We start from the raw sequence: 25,032 nt of genomic DNA, 5'->3' as shown, positions 1-25,032 counted from the left end.
CAGAATTAAAAACATCTCTCAATGTGGCATCTTTTACTTTCATTTCTACTTTTTGTTATTTCTACTCTCCACCTCTTCTATTTTATCTGTATTTTTCAATTTAGGATTTATCTTCATGTCTACAGCAAGTCCCTGTTGTGTACTCTCTAAGCATGACTGCCATTCCTTGGAAGGAACTTTTTCTGCTTTAATTTAGTTTCTTTATCTTCTTACCGCTTGGCAAATGTGTTTGTTTGATCTTTTCTTTCTTGATCAAATGAAGTGTCCATCTTTAGTTTTCATTAGATGACGTCCCTCTGTTGAAGTTTCTCATTTCTGAATCGTGTACTCCTACTGATTTCCTGTGTGTAATGTAACTTTCCTTTTCTTCTTTGCTTCAATCTCAAATAATTCTCCCTGACAACAGGTCTGTAATCTCTTTTTTCCTACTTTGACTCATTCTTTCCTTAACAACTTTTATTTCTGTAATAACAAACTCTCTTTTTGGTGTATATTCTTTAGTATTCCTTTGTAGTTGTAGAGCATGCCACTGTCTTTTCATTACTATTTTGTTGACTGCATTTTACTTACTATATAAAAGCTCTTTACTTTATTAATTCATTGTCCTCTTAGGTTTTCTCATTTCTTATTCATTTTAGTGCCAAGAAATGCTAAAGTGAAACACCATTTCTGTCGTTATCGTTCAGTGTCATTGCTGGCTCTCCATTTCTGTCTCTACAGTTCATTAAAACCATTTTGCAATAAATGCCTTTCTCTAATATGGTCTGTTTGGTCATTTCCATGGATCTTGTAGTGACATTACCCTACTGATAAACTACTGAAGTCCAGTTCCACTAGTGACAAACACTTCTTGCATCAGGTCACACTGACTACACCACCTTTAACTACCCCAACTGTTCTTACAATATTAGTCTGTATTCCATACATTTTTCTATCCTGTCATGAGAAGACAAGGTAATTAAGTCTGAAGGACGAGATAGACCTGAACCAGAAGTTTCCAAAAATCAACACAGCTAAATCACCAAATACGAGACAGAGACTAAAGCACCCTTATACTTGGAATTTTATTAAGTTCTTCAAAGAGAGAAAAAAACATATTTACATCACAGTATTTACAAAATGGCAGTATTTTATATCAATTAAAATCCATTGACCGCTGAAGCTGATGGATGAGAAGGAGCGACGGGGACTTAGTTGTGAACACCCCTCAGTTTCAGCTAGCTGAAACAGCACCAAAGCAGAGCAGAAGCGATACTTACTAGAGAATGGCTAGCTGCACTCTGCAAAACATCACTAACAAAGTCAACATAAGGACTAACGAAGAGGGAGAGAGGACGCACATTGACAGGAGAGAGGAGGGTGAGCGTGCAGGGAACAGGCGGAAGGGAAAGAGAAGTGGGAGATGAACACATCCAAAAGACAAACATAAAATAAAAATAAAGTTGAAGCGTCAGGTGTTAGGGTTGATGGAGGGGGGGGGGATAGGGAGTTGATCCAGTGCAGTTGAAGAGAGCAATTATGAAAGCAGGAGTTACTGTATATACACTGGGATTTGACAGGGACTTGACAGGTAGGCTTGTGGGAGCAGTAACCATCAGTCATAAGAGGAAACAATGAACAGAATGAGATTCACATTTAAAGAGAGCGTTAGTCATCAGGAATAGATATATAATTAACTATGCAAAAATAAATGTAATGGAATTTTACATTCTTGAAACATGGGAGGTTAACCGTGTTAAATGTGACATCAGAACAGAGGTTCAATCACTGTGGAAGAGGTTGATGATTAACTGGGAGTAGTAAAGACATTGAAACAAAAAGTCCAGCAGTCTTCTAAATGTGGCCTTGACAATCAATACATTAAAAGGGAGTCTTACATACCATTCTAAATAAACTTATTCAAGCCATTTAACATTGCACTTACAAGCATCGAATTTTAACTTGGTCAAGTGTTATAATTGAGGATGAAACTCTGCATGTCCTAAAACATTACCTAAATATGTAGCGCCTCATTGCCTGGTTACCCATACTCCCCACACACACACACACACACACTGTTGAAACAGGAGCAGAGTGATGTGATCCAGTATGTGTTCCCAGGCAATAAGACAGCTGACAATTTTTGGATGAAGCCAAGATGCCAAATGAAGATAGGACACAGACGGGGCAGAAGTTACACTGAAATAAATGAACTTTGAACCGTGAGGTTTGCTGTTGCCGAAGATAACGAACATACTATCCATGATGGGTGGAGTCTCAATTGCTTCTAAACATACAGAACACCTCATTAGAAACATCAACATACAGAAATGTATGGTCTCGTTATATCTGGATTTTTAAACTTGGGTTGAAAAGAAAACAGACAAAATGCATGCCATATTTTAAATTAATCATCCCCTCCCCCCCAAAAAACGTACAAGAAAAAAAAAACAAAAAAAACTAAGCATCATTTTCCAGCATCAACTTAAGACTCCCTTATATATTAGGCACCAGGCAATTATTTGGGATCATTTGAGCAGCATGGCTTGAGAAGGCAGTATCATGTCTTGCCTTTCTCACAGCTCCCTCTCCAGCTGGCGTCTGGAGGAGACTGCAGGAGGCTCCCCGGCCATCCCTCCGTGAGCTCCTGATATTCAGTACTGCAGGAGGAAACACAAGGCGTGGCTGGAAGTGAACAGGAGGGAGGGGGGGAGGGAGGGGGGGAGGGAGGGGATAGTTGAAAGAAGGAGAAAGGGACACATGTTGAAACATCAAAGGTGAAATTCTGAAATCAACCGAATAAGCAACTGGCATCGAGGATGTTTTTTTTTTTTGACAAACAGCTGCAAGTCATGAAGGATGGATGAAATTCTTCAGTTTACATGTGATTATTGACTTAAGACAATCCTGTTGGTGCTGAAACTGGCGGTAATGCTTCGATTAACACATAAAACACAGACCTTTCCCAGCCAAAAAACACCACTGTTTGCAAAATCATTTTGAAAAGCTTGTCAACTAGGAAAATGTACAACTTTTTTGTTAAGCTAACAGAGCCAGCAGGCACACAAGCTCAGGAGGATACACAGTAGAATATGGCAAATATTCAACTCGACACTGGCAGTTCTTGGCTGGTGTGAATGCGGCGTTTAACCAAATCTTTTGCTTGCCATTGGGTCTGTGCGTTTTTAATGTTAATGATTTAGCTTAATGAAGACGAGAATCATGCATGAAAGACAACCCAAACCGTAATTTAACACTCAAGTTGTAAATATATATATATATATTAAAAAAAACATAGACAGAAACAACTGTGAGTGTTTAGGTCATATTTGTCAAGAAAAAGATTTGGAAACAATTGTAAATTTTTCAATCCTGCAAAAAGAAAACATATTGATTTACTGTAAAGACCTCAATGCCCACAGTAATTGCATGCATTTCCACATAAGCAAAAAACATGTTTTGGTTTACACTAGAAAGCACAATGATCAATTCTCTCCATTTCATAATAGAAACGTTTGAGGGGGTAGCTAGAAATGTTTGCCAATAAGGCATACTTACTATAAATATTCATTTACAATTCACATCAAATGTTTTAATTGATTGCATATTACCCATATGTAAGAAACTACCTGGTCCTACTCTCTTTGCATCTAAGAAAATCACTTACCCTGATGTGAACAGAAAAAGAAAAATAGAGATCTGAACTGCCAACAGAACTACATTACCAACTGAAAGCACACCAATATGTACATTATATACACATTCTACAGACTGGGATCACTTTCTATACAGAACATTCTATTCCGCTCAACTTGTCAAGACACCTTTTTAAAACCCGCTCTTGGGACAATACTGTCAGAGGAGTGTTCCTGAAACTCAGAAGCAAAGACTACGTCCAGCTGCTGATCTGAAGATCAAGGCTCATGCTCCACTGGTTCATTAGGACAGAACAGCTGCACTCCACAACCCGAAAGCTCTCGATAGGTACATCAAATTACAATTGATCAACCTGACCTTTTCCAAAATCAAAGCAGACATTTAGAACACGCCAAATAACACTACTCTGCGTCTCTTCCCTTTTTATTGAAAATCAATTTCTGAAAAAATGGTCAGGAAAGAAGAATTTAGTAGTTTACTTAAAATGCCTTTGAAAATGTTTGTATGGCACACAATGGATGTTAAAATTGCTGGCATGACATCATTCTAGCTTCATTTCAATATTTGTTACAAACCTAAACACAGGTACATATTAAAATCGAAGACTATCAGAATGACTGACCAAATATGGAGCCAGGAAATGTGTTCCAATTACTGTACGAGGGTTGAAATACTAAAGCTCAAATTCTACAGGTTAGATTGATTTCTTTCTGGACTGAACCCACCTATTACCTTACATAACTTTATACTTTAATGTGATGATGCCAGGGAGACTTGAGCCTGATATCTGCTGCTGGTCTTGACGTCATCCACCTTCCAGTCCCTTTCTCTAACCAGCCATACATACTCAGCCTGGGGGACCAGAGTGCGCGTGGCACAGCATACAAACCCTTCACTCCAGCCCGACTGCCGGAGGGACAGCGTGCTCCAGCGGCGCACAGAACTCCCACATCTTTCTGATCCGGTGACCCTGCTGTTGAGGGGGTGGAGGGTGTGCCATGGGTGGGATCTTTCCTGGAGGCGTCCGTCCTGCAGAGTAGGACCATCCCCCCGGTGAGCTGTGCCTCTGAGGGGGGCCCAGGAGCCTCTTCCTGGAGGCCTCCGTCCTGCAGAGTAGGACCATCCCCCCCGGTGAGCTGTGCCTCTGGGGGGGGCCCAGGAGCCTCTTCCTGGGGGGCGCCGCTTGGGGGTTTGGGATGCGGAGCGCTGCGTCGGAGCGGAGATGCAGGGATGATGAGGGCAGACCGTACTGCAGCCACAGCTTAGAGAGGGGGCCACAGGGGCCCAGACTGGAAGAAGTGGGGGGGGGGGGGGTTGTGTGTGGGGATGGCGTCTCGGTAAAGACTAAAGCTCCACGCGCCATTAAACTTACAAAGTCAATGCCTAGCAGAGGGTGAGGGTGACGCCAATCTTGGGGATCTACTGTGGATCAGCGATGGAGCAACCGACGGTGGCAAGCCCGACCCCACCAGACGATGGAAGATCATTTTAGAGGGTCGGAATGCAAGACTGTGGCTGTCATGGCAACTGGGAGTGGGCTAACCGGTACAGGAGCCAACCAGAACCTTCAGATTTCTCAGTCAATAACTCTCCAGGTGGAGGCCGAACAAGTAGAGGCAGGGGAACCCCACCTGACAGCCAATCAGACAATTTAGGAAAGGGGGGAGCGGGGGGGTGTGGGTGAAGCAGGACTGGACTGGACATACAAACCACTATCTCGTCTTCTCTAGGATCCGACACCGGATCACTGGAGTTTTTCCTCTGAGCAGAAGGCAAAGCAAAGTCTCTCTCTGGCTTGGCCAGTGGCCCCTCTGGCTTGGCCAGTGGCCCCTCTGGCTTGTCTTGAGTGACGACGCCACAGCAGCTTGAGCTCTCGGTCTTCTCGTTTCTCTCTTGACTGGCAAGACTCGGAAGTCTTCAGACTGTGGAGCTGTTGACTTGTGGGAAGGAAAAAACATAACAGAACACTGTTAGCTTAAAACGAGCGAGGGCAGCTGGTTATGGCGGGGAGACCGAGGCCTGTCTTTCCTGATCTGCACTACAGAAGGGAGTCGCTAACCATCTCAATCTATCCTGTTCAGTCATTAAACTGAGTCTTAGCGGCTTGATTCAATATCTTGAGCTGTGCGTGTGCGGCTAAGCGACTGGTCAGTGCTCATCTCCCTCACACCTCTAATACAGTCCATATCTGTCAGTGTGATGCGTTTGTGGCTGTGGTGTGCCTGCTGCTCTCGACGTACGACTTAACCTAACCGCTGGTCTCTGTCTTAACTACCTGGGGGGTCAGAGGTGATGGGAGTACTAAGGGGTTCCCTTCACTGTGCTCACCCCCCCACCCCCCCTCCCTCCCTCCCTCCCTCCCTCCCCCCCTCCCAGCCCTCCCCTCCCCCTCAGGAGGCGGTCAGGCAGGCGGAGCTGGCTTTGCAGTCTATCTTGCTGGGGTCAGAGGGGAAGGTGCTGACCCCCAACCCTGTCAGAAAGGCCAGGCACGAGTCTAAACATAGGAAGCCCAGACTAGACTGCACATACTCCACCGGCAGGTCGGGTCTAAATCTGCGGACACAAGAGGAGGGAAGCACAACTCGGGGTCAACACCAACAGAAACACGGAAGACTTTCTGTCTTTATTCTATCCCAGGGTCGCCCCTTCCATGGCCCACTGTGGTTGCGTGGCTTACGTTTTGAGCATGGCCTTGAGCGCTATCTTTCGTTCCCTCTCGACAAACTTGTCGATGAGGTAGGAGGCCATGCGCGGCGCCCGCCGGTACAACAGGAAGAAGCGATGGTAGTTGCCCAGCGCCCAGGCGGCTCGGAGGGCCAGGGCGTGGGAGACGCAGCTGTCCTGCCGCAGCGCCGGGGTCAGGTACACCAGCTCAGTGGTCAGGTCTGACGGAGGGGGGAAGAGAAACAGCACTCAGTGAGACGGTGGGGAACAGGAGTAACCATGGAGACCCAAGAACCCACTTCCCTCTTGGAGGAAAGCAGCCGGGGTGAAGACCCACCTCCGGAGTTCTTGGTGAAGATGTAGTACAGCAGTCTGTAAGCGGTGAACTCTCCGATGTTGTCTGACGGGTTGTCCTTATACAAGGCCTTCAGCTGGGTCTGGCACTGGTTGAACTCCTCATGGTCACCCTGAAACACACACCATTGCAGTGACACGTCAGATATGTTACCGCTCACGGTTAAACCATTTGCAAACTGAAACAGATCAGCCTGAACGAGGACACAAGGTGTTACCTTCTCAAGGGCAATGCGCGCGTGACACTCGTATACCTCCACCGTGAACTCCGTACGAACTCCTTGAACCTGTGGACAGGGAGAGACATATGAGAAACCCGAGACATGCCCTTACAGGCGGAGCTGGGAGGACAGGTGTGAGGGTGAGGAGAGGTGTGAGGGTGAGGAGAGGTGTGAGGGTGAGGAGAGGTGTGAGGGTGAGGAGAGGACAGGTGTGAGGGTGAGGGAAGGACAGGTGTGAGAGTGAGGGAAGGACAGGTGTGAGGGTGAGGAGAGGTGTGAGGGTGAGGAGAGGACAGGTGTGAGGGTGAGGAGAGGACAGGTGTGAGGGTGAGGGAAGGACAGGTGTGAGGGGAGGACAGGTGTGAGGGTGAGGGGAGGTGTTGCAGGGGGGGGGGGGGTGCCCACCGTCAGGTCCTGTCGTATGGACTTCATCTGTTCACAAGCGTAGGGGTAGTCCTGGTGGTTCTTCCAGTGGGCCTTCACCACCAGAATGGACTTCCTGAGAACCTGGGCACACGACACTGACACGTTAGGATGTTGAAACATCTCCACAGACCCTCCCTGAGATCAGGTCTGAGGCGGGCACCACTCACAGACACGGGGCGCACAGTGGAGGGATCCGGGGCGCAGGTGAGCCTCAGGTAGTTCTTGGTGATCTCCTGGCAGGTGCCCACGATGGGGCAGTCCTCCCAGCTGAGGGCCTCCTGGGTGCCGTTGGGGAGCTCCAGCGAGTTGATGGACAGGACCAGGGGCTCGGAGCGCAGCTGCTTGTGGAAGCGAGCCGCCCGGCTCTGCTTCTTAGCCTCTCGGTTGGGGTCGTGGAAGTCCAGGCCGGCGTTACCTCCTTTCCTCTTCTTGCCCGGGCCAGAGTTGGACTCCTCCATGTTCCTGAGGAGGAGGAGCGATAATCAGCTTGTGTACTTGACTCAACTGCATTGGAGCGGAGAAGCATCTAGAACAAATCTACGTTATGGTAGCGTTTAACGGTTTTTACAGACAGTTAAGCAGACTGAAACACTGTTCCGACCTTCGTCCCCTGTTGCCCCGGCCCCCTCGTCCTCGCCCCCTCTCTCCGCCACCCCGGCCCCGCCCCCGGTCTCGGTCTCCACCGCGGCCACGCCCGGCTTTCTGCTGGCGACGGGACAGCTGGGGTCGAAGGTCACAGGACATGCTGCTGTCTGACTGAGAGCCAGAGTCACTGGGAGGGCAGAGAGAGACGGGCGGTTACACACGACACACACACGCCTGGAGTCTCCCCAGAGTCTCCCTGTCAGAGAGGACTGTGGGACTGAAAGGCTGATCTGGTCTCACCTGCGTCGGTGCCTCTGGCCGCTGCGGTCGCGGTGTCGGCTGTGGGAGGGGGAGGGCGAGCGCGAGGAGGAGCGCGAGGACGAGCGGGAGGAGGGGCTCCTCTGGGAGAAGACGTTTCTGTAGTGGCCCAGCCTGGCTCCTGCTCCGCGCCCCCGGGGGGCCGCCCCGGCGCCCCCCCCGCGGCTCACGGCGCTCTCCAGGGTCCTCTGGACCGGCAGAGCCTCCCACCGGGACGGCTTGGCCTTCAGTCTGCGAGGACGGACACGACAACATGAGCTTCCACACAGAGAGACGCCTTTAAACTCAACACAGATAAACGACTTCCATTGGTATCGTCATCCATGGGATAACCCTCTCGGCCCTCGTTGATCCCATGGACGACGAGGCAAACGGAAGGCGTTTTATCCGCTGAACGTGGGGTTGTTGAGCGTTGGCGCGGCGGCGGCGGAGCAGCAGAGAAGCAGCAGAGAAGCAGCAGAGAAGCAGCAGAGAAGCAGCAGAGAAGCAGCAGAGAAGCAGCAGAGAAGCAGCAGAGAAGCAGCAGAGAAGCAGCAGAGAAGCAGCCCACTTACTCGGGCAGCGGCTCGTGCGTCCAGTCGATGGTGTAAGCCGAGCCGTCCAGCAGCCGGTCCTGCAGCACCTCCTTCAGCATCTTCTCCGTGCGGTCCTTGTCGTCCTCCGTCTCGCAGGCCGTGAAGCAGCGCTGCACGTACTCCTTCATGGCCTGGGGCCAGTCCTGGGGCCTGGGGGGGGGGGAGAACAGCAGAGGTCATCAGACGTAATAAGAGGAACAACATTGATGACCATTTTAGTTGAGTCAAATACCAATCAACATGCCCTGCATGTTGTGCACATTTCCCTGCTCAAACACACCCGATTCAAATGAAAAGGTTGTTATCAGGCTTCTACTAGGCTTCATCGGGACCCAATCATTTGAATGAACCAGGTGTGTTGGAGCAGGGAAACATCTAAAACATGCAGTGCAGGGGGTCAAAGGGCAGGGGGTCAAAAGTCCCTGAGGACCTTCTCACCGTGTTTGAGCACCCCCGGGTGCAGCGGCAGTGGCTCCAGGTGAGGCAGATGTGGCAGCCAATCCAGTGGCCTGCTCACTGGGAGGGAAGCTGGGATTGGTCATGACATAGGGCCTCTTAGGAATGTTGAACTTCATGGTCCCTGCTCCAGGTGATTCTGGGGAGAGAAAACGTCAAAGACGCAGAACAGGATTTGAAATTAGCTGAATTCCAGTCGTCTGCCCGTATTTTGTTGAAATGTTTTCAATACTTTGTCTTTAGTCATGGATTTAAAAAATGTGTACTATTTAATCTAATCTGTATTTAATCTGTCTTTCACATCTCTGGAACTTTCACTGTCTGCATTGGTGCTGCATTGGTGCCAGCATCTCAACTCATGACTGGGAAAGAACACCTGGGGCAGAGTAAACACTACCAATAAGACGTTGCAACACACATCCTCCACCTCACATTTCATACAGTCACAGCAGGGCCACAGGAGAAACATACACAACGTCAGCTCTTCCTCAAACTAAAACACACCACTACTTTCTCATAAATGACCTACACTGTGGCAGTAGCCTTCCAGGAACAGGGTTAGAGACCGCTAGTCTACAGGCTCTGAGGTCTACCCCCCCCAGTGTCATTACATCCTGGGGGAAACACCACACACACACACACACACACACACACACACACACACACACACACACACACACACACACACACACACACACACACACACACACACACACACACACACACACACACACACACACACACACACACACACACACACACACACACACACACACACACACACACACACACACACACACACACACACACACACACTCTCTCTCTCTCTTACGCTTCATGCGATGCCACTGCTGCTGTCCTCCTTGTTTTTGGTTCTGGTTATTGTTATTCTTGGCCTCTCCTCTTCCGACGCCTGGTCCATACTGGCCCTGCTGCTGCACGTTAGTCTGGGAGGCCTGGTAGGAGCTCTGAGCCTGGTAGTTCTGCCCGTAGCCTGGCCTGCCTTGACCAGGGTTGGGCTTGTAGCCTCGCATCTGGTCGCCTGGCGGGTAGGTCATGGGGCTGTTGCCGTTGTAAGGGTTCTGCGAAGGGGGAGGGGGGTACTGGGAGTTTGGAGAGGGGGGTAAGGATGGGGGAGGAGGGGGCGGCTCAGAGCTGGTGGGGCTCCGGGGGGGAGGCTGTGGGGCAGTGGGAGGAGGGGCTTGGGGCTGGGGTGGGTAGTTTGACGACTGGTCGTCCATCAAGGGCATGGATGGAGGCTGAGAAGGGGTTAAAGTTTGAAATAAACAAAAGTAGAGGAAATAAATATGTCACCATGTTTCTGTGTAGATGTACAAAACAAGATTAAAAAGTCTACTTCTGAACCGGACCACAGAAGCATATCCAAGCAGAGACCACAGTTCTTAGATTTTGGTTCAAATGTGAGGATGCAATTTTTTTGGTATAATTAAGTACAATTTAATTATAATTGAATATTATGAAGATTTCAGCAGTTAGTCGTGTATCATACCTGTCCGTTTGGTGTGGTGGGTCCTGAGTAGGCTCCTGGCGGGCCCCCATACTGGCCTTGGGGATAGCCCCCACCATACTACAGGTCAGAAGTACACACAAACGTTACTCCTTGACACCTAACGTCATGCAGGACTGGCAAGGTTTAACCTTCCTAATCCCTAAGTCAGTATACCAACTGCAAGCCATAAACATCTTTCAAGACATTTTACAGCCTTGATTTATCCTCTGAAATGATAGTGACTACTTACCGCGGCCATGGGGTAATAATAGTTGTATGGGTAAGGGTATCCAGCATATTGCTGCTGTTGGTTTTGTTGGTACCACTGATTGTAGTACTGCTGCTGTTGTTGCTGCTGGTGGGCAGTAGAATCCGCTACTGCGGGTTGGAACTGACCAGCCTTTTACCAAAACAATACATACAATTAGAAACAAATACACCGTGCCAATGGACCCTCTACATAGCTCATAATTCTGTTCAGACTGACTTGGGACTTGACCACCGGTATTTACGTTGTCATGGCGTGAACCCATGATTTCGTTGAAACGCTGGTCAACATGTCATGTCGCGCCCACGTTCGACATAAGTATGACACAGTACAACGGCCTATTACAGGTCACTTTCCACACCTGTGCGGCCTATTACAGGTCACTTTCCACAACTATGAGGCCTATTACAGGTCACTTTCCACACCTGTGCGGCCGATTACAGGTCACTTTCCACACCTGTGCGGCCTATTACAGGTCACTTTCCACAACTATGAGGCCTATTACAGGTCACTTTACGCACCTGTGCTGTGGCCCTGCTTGCCTGGGCAGCCTTGGTCGCGCTCTGGGTTTTGGTAATGGAGGCCAGAGCCTGCCTTGCCTTCTCCCACTCCGGGTTCTCGTGGATCTGACCTTCTGAATTTGTTGCATACGACCTGGGAGGGGGAAATAGGTCGGGCAGGATGGGTCACACGGATTGTCTCGACTGGCTAGGCTGAACCGTTGAGTCAAAGTTAGCAGACAGGGAAATGTTAAGACTTAAGGCTTGTATTTAGTTTATGATGTCCATTTCAGAATCGTTCCCATACCAACGTTAATAAAAAAATTCAGCTGACATCTTAGACGTGAATCAAACTTAAATTGATTTATGTACAGCTCGTAAGTGGCTAGCAGTATTGTAGCTAGCTCTGGCTAGCGCTAACTGCAGTACTGTGCCTCCTCATCGCAAACGAAGCTCTCTGGTCACAACAACCTAGCTAGCTCTAACGTCCTTACAGTTCATAATGAAAATACCTAAATCGGTGACCGTCTTACACATGTTCACTTTAGTGATCTGTAACTGTAAGCACGTAAAGGGATTGAGATTGTTTCTTACCAAGTCGCAGCCGGCGCAGATTGGGTTGTACTATTCGCCGCCATTTAAGAAATCTAGCCAGCTAGCTTTCTGCTAGCCAGCAAAATGCGGTGCAGCTAATCGACAGTAGTTGGAAGGTAAACAAGACCAACTCCACTGTCAACCTTAAAACTCTTCAATCTGTAGACCAATTTCTAACAATCTTCGGTTTTGTGTTGTATACTTACGATATTTGACATGTACTGTACAAACTAACCTAGCCTGCTATGATAGATTAAAATGTTATCGTCTTAGCTTGTCAATTTGACCTGCTATTCCAGGACGCCAGTGTTGAACTGTGAAACAAAATGGCAGTTGAACGACAGTGTTGAATTTTTCCGTTCCGTTTTAAAGGTACATTCAGCTATTTTCACAGCCTGTTCATCCCTGTCCTTTTTGCAGTTGCTGTCCTCCAGCCAACTATTTTATCCCTATTCTATAGATCTCTATTCAATAGATCTGTTCTAGTATTTGCTGGCCCGGTAAAGATGGCTTTGTAAGCAGCACTGTTTTATGTGTCATCTCATTTGAAAAGACCAATTATTGCCAAGTATTGAGTTTTTTTTTTTATAGGCCTAGCTTTGTAGTTTCTGTCTATTATTATTTGTCTTCAAAATATGATCATCAGATAGATTATTCAGTTCCAAATAATATTTTACATTCCATTGCTACATTTAGGCCTACACAAGTTTGTGACGATGAACCACCACAGCACACAAGACCACATCAAACTGATACAATTTACAGTTAAGTGATGGCCCCATATATATATATTCAACGGTTCGTACAACCTATTCAGTTGACACAGAGCTCCACTTTGTGGTGGACTTAATTGGTGATTCAAGTTGTTGCTTTTTTTGTTTGTTTGATTGCCGTTCCTCTATTTGGACTTTTAATTGCCAAGTGGAGCGCCACGAGATATTTTTCACATGCACAACATCTGGTTGCGTCATCCCACAGCTATGTAGAAATGGTGTGAGGAGGTCTAGCCAACAATGACTCATTTCCAGTCATACACACTATCGTGTGATTCTCTGAGGTAGCCTAGGCTATAGGTGAGGTAATCTTTGGTTCTTTCTCTCACCCTGAGGAAGGAAGATAGAGGGGGGTTCCAGCATTAACGGCGTTCCTTCCTCTATTTCTATGGCCCAGATCCAGGATTTCCTACAGAACGCCTTGAAGAGGACTACTAACTTGGGCTAGGCCTACTTAATGAATGAGAAGCTGTGTCAGTTAGATCTCCCGGCATTGACACATTTCAGACCCAAAATTTTTGGTTGCGCTCCGTGGTACAGTTAGCCAATGAGGGAACCTGACTGGCATAATTCCTTAAAAAGTATAATTATATGCAATTTTTTGTCGCACTCTAATTAGTTGGGAGTTTGTTTAGCCAACGTGATGTTCAAAAATAGCATATTTTCCCGATGTGCATTTTAATCCTTGAAAAAAATGTAATAAATGAACTTGGATTAATCTTGGAATTTGCATCTATGAAATGGTGCTTATTAACACAATTTAGACCAGGTATGGACTCTGGGGATAAGGGATATACAGTGTCCTATAAATCACTGTAGCCTAGCTGTCAGTGAAAGTTTGTGTTAAAATGAGCTGGAGTTTCTGACTTAAAAATAGGCCATATCTCTAACAAAATTGTATTAAGCTATACGACACTTTAACGCTGTAGTAGTGGTGGGCAGAGTAAGTGGAGGGGGGAGAGATCTAATATGTTGTAACTTTAATATAATGTAAAGTAGGCCTATACTTTAATTGATAAATCTATATTATTCAAATATCGTAGTTTTGAAACGCATCGCCCACTCTAAAGTAATCTCTCCTGTAGAACACGCACTCCCTAATATTTTTTTCGCGTCACTTCCTTGCCCTACCCTTCGGGAAAAAGGGAAAAAATAGAAAGAGACATTGCAACGACGGACGTTGAGAAAGAGCGAGGAGTGAACATTTGGATAAATAATAAAAAAGGAAAATCCAGATGTAAAGAAGAATAGCAAGAAGGAAGGAAGCCAAACACGAGCGTAAAAACTTCCAAGTAAGTTATTGATACTTTTTTTGCTTTATTCCCGGAGTAACTTGATCATTGGAGCGAAAGTTTTGCAATTCCCACCTTTTCCCCATGGCACTTATTCGCCTTCCATCTCTTTACTGCTGGGAAATCAATCTGAAGTTCAAATTTATATAGAACTCATTAGTAGTAATTTATTTGTGTATTGGAAAGCAAGCGGTAGCTGAGTAACGTTGCCCAAACCCTATTACCAAGAAACGTTAATGGAAACGGTCATAAGCTATGTTAAGAAATCTCTAACAGAAACATTTGCTTTCATTCGCCTGCAGTTTGTTTCAAGTGTGTCAATTACAAACCCAACACCTGGAACCAAATATTTTATGTTTTCCATTTGGGACATTTGTTGGTTGGCAAATTTGAAACAACCCTTCAGCTTGAAAGAGCAATTCATGTTCAGGCCTACAAGTTTAAGGCCATGCCTATATTGATCATCCAAGTTTGATATTGATTTTGCTATATATTGAATTTAGACAGGTCCTACTACACTCAGTAATGTGAGAATATTTGTTTCTCTGTCTCGTAAGTCTTTCGGCCCTCAGGGAAAGGAATCTAGAGAAAAGTATGTGCTTGCGTTGCATGCATATGTTTTACTTGCAAGTCTCAGCATGGCCTTGGCAGCAGTATCAGTGCCAAACGACCAGTTGGGTCTCTCACACTCTTGCACAACATGGGGATTTTTTCATTTCAGCCTGTTATGGCAGGGCACTAAAAGGCAGTCACCATCAGGTTAAATTGCACATCTGTAGGTAGACTCCCAACTCCTTGGTGACATGCCCCTGGGATGGACAATCATTATTCACATTATAAGTTCCATTATCCTCATAATGTGTCTCCATATTCCAAATTGAACATGTATTGAAAACAAACCCGACACCAAGGTTTCTGCTGTGTTTTGGGGTTACTAATCATGGCATTAGTCAGTGTTTTGCTCCTGTGATCTATGACATTACTCCAGATGTGTAAAAGCTTTGGGCTATAGACACCATGACGCTATATTCTCTGTCTCAACTTGACACTGCAAGTTGAATGCTTTTATCCATAACATGTTAGTTTCGTATTTGAGGGCGTCTGTGTATCAAGTTGGTACTTCTCTTCTCATCACATGTCCCTCAATATTCCTGCCTCCTGTGCCTTTCTCTTTGACATCAACAGTTGGTGGAGTTGGTTCCCTAACCCCTCGGTCCTCTTTCATCCCTCAGACATCATGCCTCTGCACAAGACCCCCCGGGCTCCTCGCCTGGACCCAACCATGATCTCAGCCCCGCTCGGCGACTTCAGACACACCATGCACATAGGGAGGGGGGGCGACGCGTTCGGGGACACCTCCTTCCTGTCGACACACGGGCCCGGCTCAGCCAGCTCCGACACGTCGGCCGCCCCGCCGGCCGGCGACCCCGAGGGGCCTCTCGACCACGACGGCGGCACCTTGGATGCCATGGACGGCACGTGGAACAGGGAGCTCCAGCACTCAGAGTCTGTGTCTTCCTTCGACCTGGACTTGGACCTCGGCCCGTCCATCTTGGGAGACGTTCTCGGGGTGATGGACGGGCTGGGCCTGGACTCTGAGTGGACGGCGTCCACCAACGACGAGGAGGTGTTCACCGTCAACAGAAGTACTGCCGCTGTGACAGTGGAGCAGCTGAACATGGAGCAGGGGTCGGTCAGCGTGCACAACGAGTTAAATGAGAAGCTGGCGGTGTGGGGTAGCGATGCGGCGCGAGACAGGGGAGAAGGTCGGATCAGGGAGGGGAACGGCATTAAGTCCAAAGGGCTGAAGCCGAAAGTGCGATTCAGCGAAAAGCGAGAGGAAATCATTCGCCAGGCATCGGAGGAGGAGGGCCAGGGGTTTGAGTTTCAACAGAACGAGATTCCGGAGTGTGTCAGTCCAACGGTTGGTGAGCATGAGAGAGGCAGTGAAATCATCAGTGCAGCAGAAGCAGAGGCCACCAATCACATATCAGATCTGCCACCTAGTCCCGCCTCTTCAAACGGTTCAGAGTATGAGGGTGTCACGCCATTGGACAGAAGGAGGGCTGAAAACTGCCACTCAGAGACTGATTCTGACGAGGAAGAGGAGGAGGACGAAGCGGGAGACAGTGGAAAAGGCTACACGTTTGAAGATGAGTTTGATGATGAAATTGGCCTATAGGGGCCCATATGGTCTTTTGATAAAACAGGTTATTTTTCACTGCCCACCATGAGCAGCATACTTTTGTTTAATCATCACAATAAAGGGATTTTCAACCAAAGGAATGAACGAGTTTAACAGAATAAAAACTGGAGTGTTGGTGCTCTGTTTTTCACCTAACTATGTTGTGCTTTCAGCTCTATGAATCACTTCACAGACTTGTTGCTCAGCTCATAGTTTTGGACAGATTCAAGTGAACTCGACAATGTTTTAAATTAACTTTTTACTTTTGCCAGGTAAACTTATTTTTTACAAAAGTGCATATTATAAATACGTTTTTATCATGGTGCCTTAAAGGGAGCAGAGCGTCATCATATCCCTGTACTTACTATAGCCATTTCCTTAGCTTATTTTTATATCTTGTTATGCATTTAAAGAAAATGTTTTTAACATTTCCTCCACAGATTTGCCAGAAGTTCTCAAATTCTGGATTCCCAAAGAGTCTTCTTAACATCTATTGTTATTGGATGCCAGTATTTGTCCAGTCTTAGTGTTTTGAAACCAATGATGTTCTCATTAATTATATATCATTCCAATATTGTACTGTGAACAGCTTACATTTTAAATGTATTTCTCTTGCCAGTTGTTTGGATTTAAATTGTATCACAACTTAAAACTTATGATTTAGCCTTGTTGGGCAGAAATAGCAACGCTCTTATTTCTTTCGGGGTAAACGACTATTGACTGTAATGACCACTGACAATCTTTGATGCTGTGCTTATGTTGAATGCTTACGTTCTTAAAATCCAAGCATGCATGTTCCGGTATGAGTTAATAGTTTTGGACCAATTATATTTAACAATGCTGGAAAGGGGAGTTTTCTATAAAGATAAACAAATGTTTTTCATCTCAGATTGATTCCCTTTAATATGCTGGCTACTTAAATAAACATTATCCTATAGACATTTCATTTGTCACGTCTGAAGAATTTACTGTAGACCAGTCCAAGGGTTGGTTGTTTGGAGTAACTTGCAAATACTTAGCATGGTGAGAAGAGGGTTTTCTATTCCAATATCTGCACAAATACAAATTGCAGGATAAATGTTGCGCATGCACATTACATAGTAAATGCATGTCAAAAGAAATTAAGGGATTGTAGTAGTTAGTACGCTAACACACATAGGTCAACACCAAACACACACACACACACACACACTTCTACACAGATATCGTCCTGAACACATTGAAGCCGGAGAGGGCAGTGGAGATCATCACTCCAGGTAACTGTGGATGCCAGTGGATCTCCTTGATCTCAGTCTGTCCCTGGTGCAGGAACAGCAGCTGGGGGGGCAGATCCTTCACCCCGTCTGCCCTCGCTCCCACGTCACATGACTCCACAGACAGATCCCATTGGCTGACGACGTCGTCCGCCCCGGAGGCGGCGAAGACGCTCGAGTCCACAGGGTTCCACTCCACGGACGTCACAGGTGCCATGTGCTGCTTGAAGTTAGCCACCGGACGCCCAGACTGCAGGAGAAGATCAACATGTTGGGACTGGCACAATCACCAGTGTGACGAGCACATTGGTGCAACACAGCAGGCTGTTGATAATACACACGCCCGTTGCCATGCAAGATCGTTTTCAGGACCGCAAATATTTGTGGGAGTTTCTTCTTTCTTCTTATTGTTGTGTTTGATCTTACACCATCTTGACATGCTTTTTACAAACAGTCAGGCCAAGGCAAGTATGTGTATGTGTGAACTGACTGATCCATCGTGTTTTACAACATGAACTCTTCTTCACAGTTCTCACCTGGAACTGCCTGAGGTCCCAAACTTTGAGTAGCCCGTCGTCCCCCCCGGACAGGAGGAATGGTTCGCTCCGGTTCCAGCTGATGACGTTGACATCTGAGGAGTGAGCCTCATTGGCTGAGAGCATGGAGTTGGGCGGGGCACGGATGTCCCAGACGCGGATAGACTGGTCCACTGAGCAGGAAGCAAAGACCTGGCGGGTGGGAGGAGATTATCAATAACAGGTTAGGGTTAGTCTGCTCTAGCACATCACTACCATGAGAAGATCCTGTTTTAATTGTCATTCCTGTTGTGATCTGTCTCACTGTGACTCTTGGGAGAAACCAGCCTGACCCTCCCAGCCTGGGCTGAACCAGACATACTGTGCTGTGCATACTGTGCTGTGCATACTGTGCTGTACATACTGTGCCGTGCATACTGTGCCGTGCATACTGTGCCGTGCATACTGTGCCGTGCATACTGTGCCGTGCATACTGTGCCGTGCATACTGTGCCGTGCATACTGTGCCATCCCCACTGTCATACCTTGTATACAGTGACAATAAAGTCAAATCGAAACTAACCTAGTATAGTGTATGTGTATTAGAGGTTTAGTATACTGTATTGTATATTATTTTGTATATTTAGGGGGTTTATTATATATATATATATATATATATATATATATATATATTTGTGCTTATCATAGGTGTAATTTATGTTCTGAGTACTTATGTTATGTTATGCCAGGTTGCTTTGCGTTGTCTTGTCCTAAGAATTTCAGTGCACAGTTTGACTGTGTTGTTCTGTGCATCTGACAATAAAAAAAACTTGAACTTGAACTAACCGTGGGTTCAGTAGGGGACCACTGGAGGTCTTCCACAGATTTGCTGTGGGAGCTGAACGGCCGCTGGTCAATCTGCCAGGAGGTCCCTCCTTCTCTGGGCTCCCACACATGGATGTTCTTCTTGCAATCTCCACTAACAAGGCGACCTTTAGGAAAAAACGAACTATTATTAACTGTACGTTTTGCTTACTACAATAAAACTGCAAACTAAATGCAGTCAAAAAAAAAATTATGAGGGAGCCTAGTCTATTGCTAAGGTATTTTAATAAAGACTGGTTAAACGATTTATTTGGGATTATGGGAGACGCACACACGAAACAAGGTCTACACAAAGAGCTGTCTCAAAAATTATACTGCCATTTTAAAGTCATTTTATTAGCATGCAGACATCTGGCAAACGTTAAGAGTTTGGGAACGGTCCAACTCACCCGGCACTTTGGGCGACCAATCAATCGCAAAGCCTTCCGTCATGTGACCGGAGAAACTGAAGAGGGGCGTGGCCTCCTTCTGCTGTTTAATGAAGGCCGACATGGCAGCAGAACTGTGCACGGCATCCACTTGAGATCGAAGATCAAAGATCTCCACCTGGGCCTTCTCGGACCAGACCGCGGCCAACGCCTGCTCCCCATGCCGGGTCACCTGCAGGTCAGGAGAAACGACAGGGAACAACATCAGACATACTTACTGGACACAGACAGGGGGCGCTAGAGCTAAGCTCGGCCACAGCTGGGCTCCACGATAGTCTGCACTCAAGGATAAGAATGGGAGGCAAAGAGCTGTAATAGTACATTTACATTTAGACATTAAGCAGACGCTCTTATCCAGAGCGACTTACAGTAAGTACAGGGACATTCCCCCCCAAGGCAAGTAGGTTAAAGTGCCTTGCCCAAGGACACAACACATTTGGCAACCTTCTGATTACCATCCCGATTCCCTAACCACTCAGCCATCGGACCCCCCAGTTGGGGAGAAGTCGCTGACTGCGACAGGGAACTCACTCTGACTCGGTTGATCCCTCCGTAGTGAGGCATCATGGCCAGCTCCATCTGCGGCTTCTTGTCCTCGTCTTCCTCGTCTTCGCTCTCTCCATCGCTGCTCTCCTCCCCTTCCTTCTCTTTCTCTGTGCCATGAAGGTTGTGCATGCGAATAACTAGAAGTCTGTGAGTAAATGGGGGGGGGGGGAATGCACATCAGCAGCGTGTGAAAGGGGCCATGACTTGTGAGTGTGGCCCACTCATTAGAAGGATTTGGTGTGCATGCACTGGACCAACTTGTCACCATTTACCTGTTGCTAAGAGCCGAGTCTGCCTGTGTACCAGCACAGAGCAACATGGACACCGGATACTGCTCTCGGCTGTCTCCGTTACCGTCTCTCAAAACATCGAAACTCAGGCAAGGAGCACCTGACACAGAGAAAAAGTATTATGAAATGGCAGAGTAAACTTTTGGAAAAAGTAGTTTTTTCGACCCATCACTAGGTGTCGTTGTCTGTGGCTTCAGGAAAATAAAGTTCCAAACCACGTTTCTAAATGTTATTATTGCGAATTGACATGAAGCAATTCAAGGGGCACAACATACTACATTATTACTCAAATACTGAATTGCTAATGTAAATAGGTAAACGAATACAAAGTCCGTATAGTGCAAGCAAATTTTAGATTAACCTGTCTGACACTCGTGGTACATGCGGTATGCCGACCGGTCCATCTCAAGCTCTTCTCCCGGTTGTAGTGGCTCTACACCGGGAACGTACACCTTGCCCTCATCCTCCCCTGGCTTTCCCTCATCTCCCATTCCGTCGTCGTCGCTGCCACCCGCTTCCATCTCTTCCATGTCTCCATCTTCGTTCGGAAACGTGTCTTCTTCAGGCGCAGACATCTTGTCGACGTACAATTTTGGTTAGTTCCGGTCTGTCCACGTGGTTTAAAGCCCAACCCTGTTGGCATCGAGCTCCATCCCCATTCCCCAACCTCTATCCCTCGCGCAATGCACAACTCACCCACTTACGAGAATTCAAATGACCTCCTTTGGCAGCCAGTAATCCAAATTCTGTCTCGACATCTGAATTAGAACTAGGCAGCGGAAATCTTATTTTTCACACACAAAACACAGACTTCGCAACATGTTTAAACATTTGACGTGTTACAGGTTGTACCAGTAGCATGTAGGCTGCAGTTAAGATATGATCTAATCTACCTTTTGGTCTGATCTCCGTTTTGGGTGTGTTGTTTGTATAACAAGCCGTGGCATGTAGCCTATAGAATATAATGTCTTCATTTGTTTCCCTTGCAGCTGCAGTTTACCTTCGTTTATCGACGGATCTGTGACAATCTTAAAGCGCGGCACACCTTTCGGTACACTCAAATGCAAAACGTAGACTAGATGTCATAAGAAGAATCAAAGACTTGGCGGCAGCAAAATTAACTACATTGCATTCGTTTAAGAAATGTCATAAAGAAAGCAAATTGAAGTCCAGAGAGCTAGTATGCTCTCGGTTATTGCACAATAGTATGATCATGAGGATGACAGGGATGCCTACATCTTCCACGAGATTAATTCAATAATTTATTTACATGATCTATGTACAACTTCATTCACTTCAGACAACCCTATTTCACCTGCCATTCAACAACTGGTAAACATCTGATGAATTCCATGTGTAAGATGGAGCTATAACTCAACGACACACTATATCACTGGCTAATGTTAAGCAGTGTTAGCAGGAGTTAGTGACTGTTTAAACTGTAGGCCTATAGCTGTTTTGTTTGCTGCTAGGATTGAGTTATAGTAAGCATAATTGGATATTTTCAGTTGCTTAGTGCAACAGCAATATGTTACTTCATAATCAGCTTCCTGGCATGCCATCTTAACAAACAGAATGAGAGATGCTCAAATTATGTCCCAAAACACATTGCGCAAGCATTGATTATTTTGGCATTTGGTGTGCATCATTGTGGAAATATGTTTGAGACAGCTAATCCAGTAGAAGCACATTAGCACAGTACACGAGTCCCCAAAGCAACAGCGTCCTTGAATCGGGAAGCTGGGCGCTTGTTTGTCCCTCGTTGGTTGGAGGTGATGAATCATCAAACATGTGCTCTCTCTGCCCTTCCCTTTCCTGTCGGACATCCCGAGTGGTCAGAACCCTCTGCCTCCAGGGGGTCTGCTGCGGTTCCTCTGCCTGAGGAGGGGTCTCTGTGGGGAAGGAACACCTGCTCTCGGAGGACGAGCAATGGAGCTCCATCTGCAGGTAAATGGAGAACAGGGCAGATGTGTAGTTCCGGAGGTCCTCTGGCGAGGACGAGCGCAGGGGTAAGATTGAGACATCAGGCTCTTCCTGGAATTTCTGTGAAAAAAGGGAGATATCGGAAGGGAGAAGGAGAACTTTTACATAAATGTCCACAATGAATTGTAGATGTACATTTTTGTCTGTCAGTGGTTTACAAGATTTACAGTTGAGTATTTCCTTGCAAATATGTTCCTTTACGAAACATTTGCACAGCCCATTCAGCACAAATAATGAGTGTAGTTGAAGACATTTTTAATCAACAAACTGCATTTGAGCAGGATTAAAATATTTCTTCTTCTTACGTGGTGTAACTTCTTAAACTTTTAAATCCCCTGTACAGTAAATAACCTACCTTATCTGCAATTTTATCCAAGGCCTCTATCACTTCCTGAATCAGTTTAAACTTATAGTTCTCAGGCCATAGTTTTTTGAGTAACTGGTTCCAGGAGTCTGAAAGCAGGACTGCAGAGAGGGAGACACAACACTAGAGGGACAGAAGAACAAGCAAAATAACAAGAAAAAGAACACAAGAATGATTACACTGGACAGCCACACTGTACAGAATGATAGCGTCGGTGACTTGTTACAGGAAGCCTCACCAGCTCCGGGCACAGCATCCTGTCATCGTAGTGGTGTGCAGTTTGATAATCTGTGGGAAACACGTCCCGCTGGGAGAGAAAGTCAGTGGGATTAGAATGCAAATACAGCTACCGGGAATTCACAATGTAAAAGCATTTATAACGACTTTTTAAATTTGGTTTGACTTTATCAAAGGCACACTCTTATTTTGATTATCCTTTGTATGTTTCTAATCTATTACCCTTATTTATCTCTGACAAACAGAAGGTAGAGGGGGAGCAGGAAGTTGAACACAAATAAATCACTACCAGTGCTAATGCTCCAAATTGACCCCTGACCCCTTGGCCCACTTGTACGGATAACCAAACAATATGAAAAACAACAAAAGACAGGCTGGACGCTGTCTCATGCTGCGCCCCAACAACATTATCTTTATTTCTCTTTAGACCCACATGTACCTGAAGGGGTTGATATAGGGTGGACATAGGGAAACAGTCACAGTAAATAGCCAAGTGAGGAGAAATAGCCACAAAACTCAACTTACAAACCCAGCGTGGTTATAGTCGATTGTTCCTTTGAGGTTCTCGACACCTGCCTTCAGAGAGACATTGCATCCACCACATTGGACGATTAATATATATATAAGTAGAACTGATGGAGAGAGAGAGAGAGAGAGGTGGAGGTTAATGGATGGAAACTTTGTGGTTTGTACATGTAGTTCAACATGTTCACTCTGAATTTTAAGAGCATCTTAGGTTTACATTAGTTTTATTGTGACTTGAGACAACTAAACTGACATGCACAACCACTACAAGCAGAAGAGTCCCATGCAATATGCTGACAAAACTGGTACCCACACCAAACACGTGCATTAAATAACAAATTCTCTCAAAAGTTGTTAAATCTCTTCGTATTGATAACATGCATTATACTGTAGAGGAGAGTCGTAGAATAGCTTACTTCATGAAACCCCAGAGTTACATTTGCATTGATACACAATACAACATACACCTTGTATCAAATATACGAAATAATAGTCTTCTCTCACCTTGTTGTTTCATCCTTTTATCTTCCCAAGTAAGGACACTTCTCCATTTCTTTAGTTGAAGGCAATCAAGTCTGCAGAGAGATGTTGCGGTGTCTCTCAGAGAGCTTGAGTTCTCTTGTGGTCCTCTCCAGGTCTGGACACTGTGAGCACAGCAGCTCCTTTTCTTCTGTCAGTAGAGCCTTGCTGATTCTCTTTTAGAATTCCTCCTTTTGTCTGTTTGGTACTTTCCACTACTCCCCCACTTTCCCTCTCACGTAACTCTCTTCTCTCACTTTGGATTTTCCCACTTCTGGGAAATAAACCGGTGAAAGCTGCAGCCTATTCTCTCCTTGTTCTTATCTTTTCCCTTTTTTCCCCCAGATTGACCCAGTATATCTGAGTCCCCAACAAATTCCCCTCACTCTCTCCTCTCTCTCTTTAAATAGCCTAATGGATAGAGAGGGGCAGGCTCATGGTTTCCCGTTCTCTCACTCTGTCTCGCTCGCTCGACCTTTAGCCAGTCTGTGCGACGCAGACTAGCCTGAAAGCGAAAGTGCTCGCTATCAAATCTTTAGTCTACTGCTTTTCTGCCCCTCCCACTGCCACACGTTCTACCTCACTATTGACCAATCTAGCCCCCCCACCAGCACCCTTTGGCTCTCTCCCTCATTCCCCCTTCCGCTCCTAACGAGCCCTCAGCAGGCTTAGTCATGCAGTCGGACCGTATGTTTTCCATTTCAACCCCCCCCTCCCCGCCCCTGTGGATGTGTGTAAGCATGAGACTGACAGGGACTGAGTGTGTGTGTGTGTGTGAGTGCGTTACTGGGTGCCTGTCTCCGTGCTTCACCACTCCTTTGATATCTGTGACTAATGTTCAGTGTCAAACAGGAAATGTCCTAAAAACAGATTTATGTCAGTAAAGGTCATTTGCAACACAGCGGTGAAATAACTTGCAAGTCATTATGTGTGAGATGGTCAAGAGACTGTAAATTTGATGTTATGGATCAAATAGAAATGGTCGGATTTTAAGTTTTTAAGCTGATAAAGGAACCGTTTGTTTAATGAAGATAATGAAGCAATGAGTGGAAGTTCCACAAGGGGAATGGTAAGGCCAATCCCCACTCCCCCCTACACCCCCACTCCCCCCTACACCCCCACTCCCCCCCA

General features: G+C 46.3%; 4 protein-coding genes and 2 long non-coding RNA genes across 9 annotated transcripts; 2 read left to right on the top strand and 4 right to left on the bottom strand.

Annotated features, from left to right (window-relative positions):
* Positions 1-1,045: 1,045 nt before the first annotated feature.
* Positions 1,046-5,975, bottom strand: LOC146301587 (uncharacterized). Its single transcript, XR_014725816.1, has 2 exons — positions 2,551-5,975; positions 1,046-1,221 (listed from the first exon to the last, which is right to left on the bottom strand). It is a non-coding gene; the product is annotated as an uncharacterized LOC146301587 (long non-coding RNA).
* A 34-nt stretch (positions 5,976-6,009) lies between these two features.
* On the bottom strand, positions 6,010-12,617 carry leng8 (leukocyte receptor cluster (LRC) member 8). Its single transcript, XM_084668885.1, has 15 exons — positions 12,108-12,617; positions 11,535-11,667; positions 10,996-11,145; positions 10,746-10,823; positions 10,068-10,494; positions 9,218-9,374; positions 8,759-8,929; positions 8,187-8,435; positions 7,903-8,073; positions 7,469-7,763; positions 7,281-7,382; positions 6,873-6,941; positions 6,638-6,767; positions 6,314-6,521; positions 6,010-6,189 (listed from the first exon to the last, which is right to left on the bottom strand). Exons 1-15 carry the CDS (start codon positions 12,149-12,151, stop codon positions 6,027-6,029), a joined length of 2,547 nt encoding a protein of 848 aa, XP_084525011.1. The 5' UTR covers positions 12,152-12,617; the 3' UTR covers positions 6,010-6,026.
* Positions 12,618-13,094: 477 nt separating this feature from the next.
* Positions 13,095-13,606, top strand: LOC146301585 (uncharacterized). The gene is made up of 2 exons (XR_014764050.1): positions 13,095-13,180; positions 13,278-13,606. It is a non-coding gene; the product is annotated as an uncharacterized LOC146301585 (long non-coding RNA).
* Positions 13,607-14,018: 412 nt separating this feature from the next.
* Positions 14,019-17,298, top strand: cdc42ep5 (CDC42 effector protein (Rho GTPase binding) 5). Of its 3 annotated transcripts, XR_014725765.1 has the most exons (3): positions 14,019-14,172; positions 15,405-16,629; positions 16,798-17,298. XR_014725765.1 is itself a non-coding variant. In XM_084668880.1 (2 exons), the coding sequence occupies exon 2, from the start codon at positions 15,410-15,412 to the stop codon at positions 16,352-16,354; it is 945 nt and encodes a 314-aa protein (XP_084525006.1). In that variant the 5' UTR covers positions 14,019-14,172; positions 15,405-15,409; the 3' UTR covers positions 16,355-17,298. The 3 variants fall into 3 exon arrangements, 2 of the variants coding, with proteins under 2 accessions (XP_084525006.1, XP_084525007.1); XM_084668880.1 differs by having other exon boundaries at positions 15,405-17,298; XM_084668881.1 differs by having other exon boundaries at positions 14,022-14,172; positions 15,358-17,298.
* Positions 17,299-17,378: 80 nt separating this feature from the next.
* grwd1 (glutamate-rich WD repeat containing 1) lies at positions 17,379-20,848 on the bottom strand. Its single transcript, XM_084668879.1, has 7 exons — positions 20,635-20,848; positions 20,256-20,373; positions 19,969-20,128; positions 19,399-19,609; positions 18,971-19,116; positions 18,147-18,338; positions 17,379-17,860 (listed from the first exon to the last, which is right to left on the bottom strand). Exons 1-7 carry the CDS (start codon positions 20,846-20,848, stop codon positions 17,552-17,554), a joined length of 1,350 nt encoding a protein of 449 aa, XP_084525005.1. The 3' UTR covers positions 17,379-17,551.
* Positions 20,849-21,512: 664 nt separating this feature from the next.
* LOC146301582 (uncharacterized) lies at positions 21,513-24,436 on the bottom strand. Of its 2 annotated transcripts, none has more exons than XM_084668882.1 (5): positions 23,887-24,436; positions 23,383-23,489; positions 22,859-22,927; positions 22,612-22,743; positions 21,513-22,316 (listed from the first exon to the last, which is right to left on the bottom strand). In XM_084668882.1, exons 1-5 carry the CDS (start codon positions 23,897-23,899, stop codon positions 21,945-21,947), a joined length of 693 nt encoding a protein of 230 aa, XP_084525008.1. In that variant the 5' UTR covers positions 23,900-24,436; the 3' UTR covers positions 21,513-21,944. The 2 variants fall into 2 exon arrangements, with proteins under 2 accessions (XP_084525008.1, XP_084525010.1); XM_084668884.1 differs by having other exon boundaries at positions 23,383-23,433; positions 23,887-24,428.
* Positions 24,437-25,032: the final 596 nt, after the last annotated feature.

This window comes from Hypomesus nipponensis, chromosome 2 (genome assembly GCF_054491055.1).
Source record: "Hypomesus nipponensis isolate SF chromosome 2, ASM5449105v1, whole genome shotgun sequence".
Lineage (NCBI taxonomy): Eukaryota > Metazoa > Chordata > Actinopteri > Osmeriformes > Osmeridae > Hypomesus > Hypomesus nipponensis.
The sequence above is the reverse complement of the archived record's forward strand: the minus strand, read 5'-3'. Positions and strand labels throughout refer to the sequence as shown.

Bases quoted from the DNA above. Each gene is read 5' to 3' on its own strand.
- leng8 (XM_084668885.1), bottom strand. From the start codon at position 12,151: ATGGCGGCGAATAGTACAACCCAATCTGCGCCGGCTGCGACTTG. The intron at 10,824-10,995 runs GTAAGTAGTCAC...TCTGACCTGTAG, and splicing joins ATTATTACCCCATGGCCGCG to TATGGTGGGGGCTATCCCCA. The intron at 7,383-7,468 runs GTGAGTGGTGCC...TCGTGTGCCCAG, and splicing joins CCACTGTGCGCCCCGTGTCT to GTTCTCAGGAAGTCCATTCT.
- cdc42ep5 (XM_084668880.1), top strand. From the start codon at position 15,410: ATGCCTCTGCACAAGACCCCCCGGGCTCCTCGCCTGGACCCAACCATG.
- grwd1 (XM_084668879.1), bottom strand. From the start codon at position 20,848: ATGTCTGCGCCTGAAGAAGACACGTTTCCGAACGAAGATGGAGACATG. The intron at 19,117-19,398 runs GTGAGTTGGACC...TTTTTCCTAAAG, and splicing joins TTGGTCGCCCAAAGTGCCGG to GTCGCCTTGTTAGTGGAGAT. The intron at 17,861-18,146 runs GTGAGAACTGTG...CTTCTCCTGCAG, and splicing joins GGGACCTCAGGCAGTTCCAG to TCTGGGCGTCCGGTGGCTAA.
- LOC146301582 (XM_084668882.1), bottom strand. The intron at 22,928-23,382 runs GTAAGTTGAGTT...TTTCTCTCCCAG, and splicing joins ACTATAACCACGCTGGGTTT to CGGGACGTGTTTCCCACAGA. The intron at 22,317-22,611 runs GTAGGTTATTTA...CTTTTTTCACAG, and splicing joins TGGATAAAATTGCAGATAAG to AAATTCCAGGAAGAGCCTGA.